At 40.1% G+C, this 10,719-nt stretch overlaps 3 protein-coding genes across 3 annotated transcripts; 1 reads left to right on the plus strand and 2 right to left on the minus strand.

The window, feature by feature from the left end:
* Positions 1-3,637: 3,637 nt before the first annotated feature.
* Positions 3,638-5,388, minus strand: zp3f.1 (zona pellucida glycoprotein 3f, tandem duplicate 1). The gene is made up of 9 exons (XM_026314154.1): positions 5,322-5,388; positions 5,047-5,213; positions 4,866-4,969; positions 4,649-4,737; positions 4,373-4,553; positions 4,174-4,279; positions 3,996-4,081; positions 3,776-3,867; positions 3,638-3,699 (listed from the first exon to the last, which is right to left on the minus strand). Exons 1-9 carry the CDS (start codon positions 5,386-5,388, stop codon positions 3,638-3,640), a joined length of 954 nt encoding a protein of 317 aa, XP_026169939.1.
* A 1,585-nt stretch (positions 5,389-6,973) lies between these two features.
* LOC113134711 (zona pellucida sperm-binding protein 3-like) lies at positions 6,974-8,901 on the minus strand. The gene is made up of 9 exons (XM_026314197.1): positions 8,838-8,901; positions 8,556-8,740; positions 8,377-8,480; positions 8,205-8,293; positions 7,917-8,097; positions 7,716-7,821; positions 7,558-7,646; positions 7,292-7,383; positions 6,974-7,162 (listed from the first exon to the last, which is right to left on the minus strand). Exons 1-9 carry the CDS (start codon positions 8,899-8,901, stop codon positions 7,089-7,091), a joined length of 984 nt encoding a protein of 327 aa, XP_026169982.1. The 3' UTR covers positions 6,974-7,088.
* Positions 8,902-9,251: 350 nt separating this feature from the next.
* On the plus strand, positions 9,252-10,718 carry nedd8l (NEDD8 ubiquitin like modifier, like). The gene is made up of 4 exons (XM_026313101.2): positions 9,252-9,409; positions 9,977-10,024; positions 10,117-10,199; positions 10,310-10,718. Exons 1-4 carry the CDS (start codon positions 9,392-9,394, stop codon positions 10,434-10,436), a joined length of 276 nt encoding a protein of 91 aa, XP_026168886.1. The 5' UTR covers positions 9,252-9,391; the 3' UTR covers positions 10,437-10,718.
* The last annotated feature ends 1 nt before the right edge of the window (position 10,719 follows it).

The following is a 10,719-nucleotide window of genomic DNA, read 5'->3' on the forward strand; positions in this document are numbered from 1 at the left end:
CGTTTACACTACCGTAAAGTCTAAAAAAGCTGCATCGGTGGAAATAGGAGCGCCCCGTTATGTTTTAAATCACAATCTTCTGGTTTGGCTGTAGGTCCGGGTCCGTATGGGGCGGCCTGTGGGTCCGCCTTTTAGTGACTTATGCTATAAAGCATGTAGACACACGTTTTTGTGTATTTTCTGTCTTCAGCTATCTGTCATGATTTGGGATGCACTTCCAAATTTGTGGCAAGTTTGGGGACGAGCCTTTCCTGTTTCAAAATAATAATTCCTCAGTGCTCAAAGCCATGTTAATAAAGAAACTATTTTTCCTAGATTGGTTTTGAAGATTTTCAGTGGCCTGCACAGAGCCCTGACCTCAACGCCATAAAATCACCTTCAGTAAGACTGGAAAGCCAGGGTAGACCTTATCGCCAAGCTTCCTTCTTTGGAAAGCCTACCTACATGTTTTAAAGCAGGCACATAAACCATTTGGGCTTCATGGTGATGTATTTCAGCTAACGTTACACATGCGCAAAGTTAGCGCCATAAGTTGATCGCTTTAGCATTACATAGCGTCAATTCTGGAGCAGCCCTAAGCAGACAGTCACAAAACACTAGTAAGGTGCCAACACCAGTCAGAAAAACAGACTAATGCCACTGGCTTCTCCTCGGTGGAGCTATGACACCTGCGGCTTGTTAGCTATGAAGTCTTTGCTAGCTAGCTAGCTAGCATAAAATGCTAACTTGAGGTTTGGCCGGAACCTAAAGAAAGACAGAAAAAGACTCAGAACAACACCGTTTTGACTAGAAAATATCCACTGTCTCATTTTTGTTACATTACCAGAGCACCTACCGAGAAGAGGGTGAACTTATAGCCAGACAGGTATTTCGGTGAGTTCAGTCCTACCTGGGCGCCAACTGCACTGAGACACAGGGGAAGCCCAGTTTCAGCGCCACTTCATAATGTGCAGGTTTGCTAACTCGTCATGGGCTTTAAACATTACCAGCTTTTTATGTTTTGATATTAGGTGACAGTACTGTGTGAACCAGATTTTATTTCAAGATAACGTTACTGTTTTTTCAGTAGGCTAATTTTAGATTTGGAAATGTTTGAGAGCTATTAGTCACTTTTGATTTGACTGCAAATAAACATTGGACTGGAAAAAATCCACTCCTCCATTTTCACTTCAAAACATGCTTGATGAGATTAAAAAAGAAGCCATTTAACCCCTTTAACAGCTACTGTTTTATTTACTGGGTTTACTCTTTGAATGCCAGTCATTTCTATTGATCATCTAACACAAAAACATCACTAAGGACACAAGTTGCACCACATCATGACATGACCTGCACTTTCTGTCTTCAGTTTCAATATCTAGTCACCTTGTGGTGTAATCATTAATCATTGCCTTTGTAATCAGTTACTAGTATCCACATATTTGACAGTGTGTATGGCCAAAAACAGCAGGGAGCTCAGAGTTGGTGCATTTTCTGCGTCTTGAGAAGCTATAGCGTTATAAAAATAAAAAAAAATTAAGGGAACAAGTAAATCACACATCCAGTCTGGATGAATAAATTGTTGAAGTTGAAAGTCTTTACTTGTACATTGTATCATTTGTTCAGACCAAACTGATATAACAGACAATGGAAGCCATAATCATCAGCCCATGGAAGACTGAACTGAAAAATTCACAAGCTGTGTCAGTTTTATTACAGAAACTAATAGCATGACTCAGAAACGTGTATGGCCTCTACGTGCCTGTATCCACTCCCTGCAACGCCAGGGCATGCACCTGATGAATCAGCAGGTGGTGTCCTGGGTGATTTCCTCACAGATCTGAATCAGGGTATCAGTGAGCTCCTGGGCAATCTGTGGTGGTACATGGTGGCAAAGGGGATAATGTTCCATAAGTGCTCCATGGATTTAGGTCTGGGGAACATGAGGGCAAGTCAGTGGAATCCAGACCTTTGTCATCCAGGAACTGCCTACAGACTAGCCACATGAGGCTGGGCATTGTCCTGTACCAGGAGACACTCAGGGCCCAGTGCACCAGTGTAAGGTCTGACGGTCGCTCTGAGGATTTCATCCAAGTACCTCACAGCAGTCAGGGTACTGTTGGCAATAATATGGAGGTCTGTGTGGCCCTCGAAGGTAGGGCTGGGCAATAAACTGATTTTATCAATTAACTCGAATGTGTGGTTTACATCAGTTTGTTTGAATGCGAATTGGTTTTCTCTAACATCCAGCAACACTCCCCTCTGGGCTCAGCCCCTCCACCTGCATGTTTGCCGTATTAGAAATACACAAACATGTCAGTGAGCAGGGAAGAACTCATTCCCAAGAAAGGCACAGTGTCATCTGTAATTTGGAATTGGTTCGGGTTTGCGGTGTCAGATGCAGAACAAACACCCTGCTGCGAAGTGTGAAGTCTCTTGCTAGCAAAGGTAGCAGAACAACCAATTTACTGCAGCACCTCAAACAGAGACATACTGCTAAGTGGAAGAGATGTTAAATCTTTTTTTTTTAGGCCATATCACCCAGCCCTATTCCAAGGACATGCATCCCATCACTGACCAACTGCTACCGGTTCATGTTTGATGACATAGGTAGTATAATGTTAACTCTGTCTCCAGACAATTTCTGTGCCACCACATGCATAGTGTGAACCTGACTGGGCTGCTTCATGCTACAAGTAGGGACAGGGACACCAGCAAAACAACAGAAGAACCAGTCAGGAAGGATAATGTGAGTATTTGTCTGTGGCCACCACATGTAAACCCATTTCTCTTTGGGGGTTTACCTTGTTTTTTCCTCTACATTGTACCGGTGGTCACTTTCATTGGCACCAAAGTAGGTGAAAATGGTTCACAATTACTTTTCCTTTCTAAATAGATTGATATCCCTGAAGTTTAACTGACTTGGTGTTATACTGTGATGAAGTGTTCCTTTTTTTTTTTTTTTTTAAATTTGAGGAGTTTAATTCTATTAACTCCTCAGAGCAACCTTTGACTTTTGAGGTTAATCATATTTAGCCCTGGAAGAAAAGCCAAGGAAGTGCTACTTATCTTATAGTGATTTCAGATTTTGTCATCTGTGACTAGGTCAACCTTTCAGTTGCAGATATTCAAGTAGTTTGTATACATAAGAACTTTCATTTTAACACAGCCATTCTCTAGAAACTGAATTCCATCATGTCATAGCTTAATACCTTAGAATAGACAAAACTTGCAGCATATTTTGTAGCAAGCCTGTTACTGTTTGTTTTCCTCCAGGAGGGTTGGAGTGACAATTAGTTAATCACAAAAATGACTGAGAAACAATTTGCCACATGGGAGTTTAATATGTAGACAGTGAAACCAATATTTAAAGTTTCCTCATTGTCTTCAAGATGTCACTGCAAGGGATTAAAGAATGAGCTTGTTTCAAATTGGGGCATTGATATAACTTTAATGGCCACTGATCTGAAATGCAGAGAAGTTGGCACAGATTTTAAAAGCTTGGGGGACCAAGAAAAAAAAAAAAAAAAAAAAAAACTTCAGACAGACAGTCCAACATGGCAGATCCATTTCTGTTGGAGCACAAAAGATATTTATGAAGACAGGAAGACAAATTGACAGTATATTGCAATATAAAATTATTTCTTACTTTGATGCTTTAGGAATTTTCAGTGATGGTGAGTGGCCCAAGGACTGCATCTTGTGCCATTCCAAGCATTCCTGTTTTATTAAAAAATAAATAAAAAAGACCAGTAGGCTAAAACAAGTAGTTTAATTTAAAATGTTGCACACATACCTGACAGTGTACTTCTTATCTTCCTGGACTTGCAACTGGAATCACAGCAGTCACATAGATTGCCAAGTGCAGCATTATCCAGTAGCTCCCAACTAAGGGCACAAAGATGGGAGCAATGATTATGAATTGCCTAAATGCTGACTAGTATAAAACATTTATTCATATTGTAGGTGGGTAAAATGCAGTGCTGGGTTAAATTCAAAAGTGGAAATATTTTTACCCATGATCTTTGACATAATGGCAGGCCTTCTTGGTTTTGTCAAGACCAACAGGATCCCAAGCTACAAGACTGCAGTGGATGAACACCTGTTGAGCAGAGATAAAAAGTGCGGTTGCAAGTCAGTTCTGAGTTTAAGCCTTGAATCTGCAAGAACATACAGATAAAATGAATAGTTTACCTGTTGTCCAAGAGCAAATTTAAAGGCTTGAAGGGACAGACGGATCTCTGAGGGCTTTTGCCTTGGTTCAAATTTTGAGCGTGACACTTTGCTGTCCACAAGACATCTATATGATTAAAGAGGAGTTTTATGAATCACTTCCAGCATCTGGATAAGAAGCCTCAGTAAGCCACTACTTATATTTTCATAAGAAGGATACCCCTGATTGGTGATTATTGGATATAAATAGCTTTCAGGGTGCAGCTCTGGTGAGGTGGAAGCTAAGCATTCCTCAAGCAGCAGTAGCAATGGCTGATGGGTCCTCTGATCTACACTAGCCATGATTGGAATGAATGAGCCCAGACGAAAACTAGTAGTTTCTGCAGGGCCTGAGAAGTCAGCTAGAGAAACAGACAAGCCAAAAATGGAAATTACAGTAAACACATGGAAATTCCAAAACTCACTGATGTGTATTTGGTTTTATCTGAACACCCACCATTCATAAGTGAAATATGGAATACCAAGTCTCCTTGACCATATGTATTAAACACTGGTTCATAAATCACAGGGTACCAGTCTTTGGGTCTGTACAAAGTAAAGCAGATTGAGTACCAAAAAAAAAAAAAAAAAAAAAAAAAAAAAAAGAAGCTATTATGAACATGAAACTGTAGACAAAACCCTGTTTTCCTCATTAACATGATATAAAGCCCTACCTTTTGTATGCACAAACAACTGGATGAGTGAAAGGGGCATTGTGAGAATTAGGCAACACACCGTAGGTCAGATTGTTTGTATATATCAGCTGATCCCCACTAACCTACAAGAGGCAAATATCATTAACAGGTAAAAGACAGGGTTTACTTAAAGTACCCAGTCGCAAATTTTGCTACTCACCATTCTTCTGAAGTTACAATCTTTAAAGTACACACTGAAAACCGCCTCTCTAGCTGTGAACCTGGTGGGAAAGCAGTTACCAAGGCGGAAAAGTGAAGTATCAGCCTGAGATCTGCTATCTGTCCACACCAGCATCACAAAATCTGGCCAACAGTCCAGTTTCATATCTGTGAAGAGTACAACATGAAGAAATTAAGAGTATACTCAAACAGCTTGAGGGGAGATTCACTCAAAACTTAGTTTAGATTATTTAAAAAAAAAAAAAGTAACCTTACCTGCAAAGACTGACACTGCAGCTAGCAGACTCAAAAGCAGTGCACCTTGCCAAAAGAAAGCCATCATGACTGAAGACTTACAACTACCACTGTGGGTGGTTTTATTCCTGCTGCCTGGGTCACATCAATTAACATAAACCGCTTTCACCTGCTGTGTGTCAATCATCGCAGGTGCAGTGACCACTGAAAATTTCGTTTTGTTTGGGTGCAGCTGGATTAACTGCATGCTAGTATGTATCTGAGAGCTATCAGCAGCTTTAGTTTTTACACATACATTAATTGTAAGGTTTTTGAATAATGTACATTTCTATGAGAGTATGATTTCCATGGGTTGGGGTGGTGGCCTGGTGCTTAGCACTATCACAATGACAAGGTTCTGGGTTTGAATCCTATTAGATTGGGCCTGTGCTGTGTGGACTTTGCACATTCTCCCTGTGTCTGTGTGGGTTTTCACTGGGTACTCCAGCTTCCTCCAACACATCTAACCCCAGAGATATGCAGTTTGGAGTTGGGTTAGTTGTTAATTCTAAATTGCCTATAGGTGTGAGTGCTTGTCTATGTGCCAGCCCTATGATAGACTGGTGCTTTGTCCATGATGAGCCCCACCTCTCACCCAACATCAGCTGACATTGGCTCCAGCTCTACTGCAGCCCTGAACTGGACTAAGCGGCATAGAGAATAGATTGCTACATGAGTGGGTATCCACAGGTCATGGACGACAGTTTGGGCATCACAGTGGTGCAGAAGTTAGCATTGTCACCTCACGCCAAGAAGAGTCTCGTTCAACCCTGGGGGCTTTCTGTGTGGCTTTTGCACGTTCTCCCTGCATCTGTGTGGGTTTTTCTGGGTATACTGGTTCTAAAGTCCAATGTCAGCTGAAGTTTTAAAGTTTGAAGAATAAGCCATAGATGATTTCCAGATATGCAAATTTAATGTCCAGACAAAAAGTATAGAAAAAAAATATTACACAGAGACATACAGTAGCCAGTAAATTCTGTCCTCTTGGCATTTCATCATCTGTTACACATGTAATACTAATGTAATAAACTCAAAACTAAAACCTCCTGGAAAATAGTTCTGACAAGTTAAATTTGAAGTTCAGTGTGTTTCATTAAAGACTAGCCTGTCTCCATTTTGTTCATCTCCATTTAAATTTTAGCCCCATTATGGGCAGAACTCAAAACCCTTGGTTACAAATCTCATTCTTTACCTAATCATGGGAATATGTGTAAAAGGTTACATTTTCAGTACTGAGTTGGGCCACTTTCATGTCAGTGCAGTTAGTCCTCAGTCATCTTGAAATTCAAAGAGTTGTTCCTTGAGTCTCAAGTGGGGCTTGAAGCCATAATGGAAGACAGTTGAGGTATTCAGTAAACAAAAAATGGCAGTCTAAATTTAGAGGCAACAGTATCTGTGGCCCAAGATGCAGGTCTGAGCATCTGAAAATATATATAGAATATAATGTGGCCCTTTAACTGTGAAGCCAAAAATATGAAATTCATCATTAAAGGAGAAGCATAACAGATGTCTAAACCAGTTTTATTGTACATCAGGAAAGGTGCATAAGATTTTCAGAAGTTACTATTGCAGGTAACAGGTAATCTGCAAATAAATGAAAAATCACAAAGCTGATATCCCAGTGTCATGCACGACTCAGGATCATAGTCTCCATCAGCTTAAACTGGATGTTTCCTGTTAAAAATGTTGATTCTTATGTCCAAGTGTTCCAAAGGCCCCATTTTTGGACCAATGGGAAACTTGCTAGTTTCATTTCGCCGGAGAGTCCGGTTCCACAACGATCAGGGGTCCCAACACAAAATTGTGGCGCAGGCCACGGGATTCTAGAGAGGGGTTGGTGACAAAACAATGAAAAACCCAGTAACTTAATGAGAACAAGTTTTTTATATATATATATATATATGTATATATATAAAAATAAAAAAACATCCTGGTAGTAAAGTAAAGACTACCCTGTTCAGCTTGTCTTTTGGAACGGGACTTGCAGGTTGAATCACAGCAGTTACAGATGGAGCTCTGAAATGGGTCATCAAGTAGGCTCCATCTGAAAAATGCAGTATTTTAAATGCTAGTTTAATGTTAAAACAAAATTCAATAACTATCACCAGTTCAATAGTGCACTGATTGTCACCAGAAAGTAAATACTGCAGTACAGTGCAAGTACTCTATATAGTACAAAGATGAGCAATGTTAATATTTTTCAAAACGCCAATACTACCTCTCAGTTTCCTTTACATAATGGCAGACTTTATTGCTTTCATCAAGAACATCAGGATCCCATGCAGTCAGTTTACAGTGGATGTACACCTGAGGAGCACAGCAGGTCAATAACAGATTTTAAAAACATTCCTGATATCAGTTAGCATTTACTCTCACCTCCCCTTCATGACCCAACCTGAAGGACTGCAAGTAGAGGATGAGAGCAGATGAGTGGTACCGAGGAAGGAAGATAGAGTTTCCCTGCTTGCTTTCCAATAGACATCTTAAAAAAAAAAAAATAATAATTTAAAGTCTCAGCTCAGCAATGTGACTTGTCTTCCAGCATGATCATTGTAAACACCAGTGTCTGAATCCTACCCCTTATTATTGATGATAGGATAAACCCAACTGCCAGAGTGCAGCTGGGGTGTATGGGCTGCCACACATTCCTCCATGAGGAGTAGCAAAGGTTGATGGGATTTCTGCTCCACCTGTGCCCATATTGGCATAAAGGAGCCCAGGGGGATGACATTTGTTGTAGCCAACCCTGTTAATTGCTCTGTAAGGCAAGGTTTTAAAAAAAAAAAAAAAAAAAAAAAAAAAAAAAAAAAAAAGTTCAGAATGCATCTTTGAACATGTGTCACATTTAGCAGCATGACAACTCACCATTGAGGAGCGCCATGTGAAAGACCAGACTGCCTCGACCTTCAGAAACAGATCCAGGGTTCAGGAATTGATTATTCAAATTGGCAGGGCTGAAACATGTAGCCAAGAGGTCGAGGTCAATCATAGCACACGTCAGCTTTAAACAGGCATTTCATCTAAAAAGTTACTCTACCTTCTATAAACACACTTGATGGGATATACAAAAGCTGCAGGTTTTGACTTCGGATATGGCCTAAAAGTAATTTCATTTTGATAGCTCATCTGTTTTCCTTTTATCTGTAGAGAAAGAAAACTGGTTACTAAAATATTTTGTGTATGTTAAGGGTATGTTAGTTAAAATATTGCATGCACCTGTTTTTTAAACTTGCAGTTTTCAAAACCATAGTTGAACTGTACTTCTCCTTTGCCAGAGGGGAGAAGGTTCAGATGAGATGGCATGCAGCTTCCAAGGAAGAGACGAGCTGCATATGGCACCAAGTCTGCACTGATCTCCCATGTGATACTTACTGATTTGTTTGCACAAACAACTTGGATATCTGCAAACAAACTCTTAAATCAGTTTCTCTAAACCAAATACTCACATAGACACATATGCAAGGCTGGAAAATGTACAAATGCATCTTTGGAGAATACCTGCATTAGCAGCTGTTGCAAACCAAGCCAAGATTATCACACTCAGGTAAACCAGAGTCACCATGACGAAATGTTCCAACACACACTGAGCATGTCACACCTTATAGGCTTCCTGCCTAATTAGCTAAATGATCAGCATCTGTGTAAGAGCCCAGCAGCAGCTGGTCAGAGCTGCTGCTGGGCTCTTTTTGTACAGGCTTAGATATATATATATATATATTGTGGCATTAACATAGACACTTTTCAAATTAAGCTGTAAAACATTTCACATGTTCATTTTTTATATTTCAGTGTATTTACCAGTTATATCTATATGTCGAACTCTTTTTAAATTTTGGTGTGTAGACATATATCTACATATCACAGTTTTATTAACCAGAGCGGAACCTTTTTACTCCGTGCCGTGTGACGTCTGGAGTGTTTTAGTGTGTTACACAGGAAGTAAACTGAAGTTAGCCGGACAGACAGGTTTATTATAATTGGCTAGTTTATTAGGAGTTTTTGATTAATAACCTGTAATAACATTTTGGATTGTAGTGTATTGTTTATCCAACATGCTGATCAAGGTTAAGGTAAGAGCATGGTTGTTTTCGCGCTAACTCTCAGAGACGTGGGTTAGTTTATTTTGGGCCGGGGCCGTAGCGTTACTTGTTATAGTCTCACCTCATAGTCTTACAGCTTCATTTGCTGGTTTTACAGTCACTGTTGACTTTTTAGCTATGGACATGTAATCAGTCGTTTTATCAGTTGGTGGAAATAATGGAAATAATAGGAAAGATGCCGTTATTCCTCCTGTTCCAGACACAAGACGTTTAAAACCTCCGTTTTCTGATTCGGTTTTTTCATTATTTTCTGATGTTTGGCAGACTGACCTCCCCTTCATGGAAAAAAATACACTACATTGATTCAGTGATTATGAAAATAAAAATATTTCCTCTCTAACTTATAACTAAATACCTCTGACAGTACCTTTGTTTTTAAAAGCTGTCAAAACACATTGTGTGGCCAGAGTTTGAACATGGCTAAGTCCTAAAGCCCGGTCACATCATGTAGTGTAACATGGGTCAACCTTTTTTAAAAATGATGTTGTGTCAAATCAGAGCTGGTGTTTGTGTGACTATTTGACCATTACCTTGCAGACTCTCACAGGAAAAGAAATAGAGATCGACATTGAGCCCACAGACAAGGTAAATAAATTGTCTCTACCTGATAGAATAAAATAAAGCAACCCTAAAATCGCTGTAATATGTCTGAGCCTCTTGTGTTTGTGTGTAACTAGGTGGAGCGAATTAAAGAGAGGGTAGAGGAGAAGGAAGGGATCCCTCCGCAGCAACAAAGACTCATCTATAGTGGAAAACAGATGTGAGTTGTGAAGTGACTGCTTTTGTGTCAGTAGTAAAATGGTCTGATTGATCCACAGGCTGTCTCCTCTAAACCAGTATCTTCTTTCCCTCTGTGGTTTTTGCCCCCAGGAATGATGAAAAGACAGCAGCAGACTACAAGATCCAGGGAGGCTCAGTGCTCCATCTTGTGTTGGCGCTAAGAGGAGGCTCGACACTCCACAGTCCCTGGTTCAAACGCTTCCCCTCCTTGTCATGAGTTGCTGTTGTCATGGGGCCAGCTGAATGCCATCGCTTCAGGTGTCTGTGACCATCTAACCATGTTACAACACAGATTTGAAACCCCACCTTCCTGGGCTGATGAGAAAAAAAAAATCAAAAACCATTAACAAAAAAAGGACAATTTAATTTCTGTGTAAATGTTTTTGTAAACCCACATTGGCTTTCTGAGTTTGATTAGTTAATGCAGGTGCCCATGCAGTACAAGAGACAGTTTGAGAACACTGTGGTCTTCTTGCTTGTGAATAAATGCTCAATTTAAT

This window comes from Mastacembelus armatus, chromosome 17 (genome assembly GCF_900324485.2).
Source record: "Mastacembelus armatus chromosome 17, fMasArm1.2, whole genome shotgun sequence".
NCBI classification, from domain to species: Eukaryota; Metazoa; Chordata; class Actinopteri; order Synbranchiformes; family Mastacembelidae; genus Mastacembelus; species Mastacembelus armatus.

Bases quoted from the DNA above. Each gene is read 5' to 3' on its own strand.
- zp3f.1 (XM_026314154.1), bottom strand. From the start codon at position 5,388: ATGATGGCTTTCTTTTGGCAAGGTGCACTGCTTTTGAGTCTGCTAGCT. The intron at 3,868-3,995 runs GTAAAAATATTT...TTGTGCCCTTAG, and splicing joins CATTATGTCAAAGATCATGG to TTGGGAGCTACTGGATAATG. The intron at 3,700-3,775 runs GTATGTGTGCAA...TTAATAAAACAG, and splicing joins GATAAGAAGTACACTGTCAG to GAATGCTTGGAATGGCACAA.
- nedd8l (XM_026313101.2), top strand. The intron at 10,025-10,116 runs GTAAATAAATTG...GTGTGTAACTAG, and splicing joins ACATTGAGCCCACAGACAAG to GTGGAGCGAATTAAAGAGAG. The intron at 10,200-10,309 runs GTGAGTTGTGAA...TTTTGCCCCCAG, and splicing joins ATCTATAGTGGAAAACAGAT to GAATGATGAAAAGACAGCAG.
- LOC113134711 (XM_026314197.1), bottom strand. From the start codon at position 8,901: ATGGTGACTCTGGTTTACCTGAGTGTGATAATCTTGGCTTGGTTTGCA. The intron at 7,647-7,715 runs GTGAGAGTAAAT...TGTGCTCCTCAG, and splicing joins GGTTGGGTCATGAAGGGGAG to GTGTACATCCACTGTAAACT. The intron at 7,384-7,557 runs GTAGTATTGGCG...TGCATTTTTCAG, and splicing joins TATGTAAAGGAAACTGAGAG to ATGGAGCCTACTTGATGACC.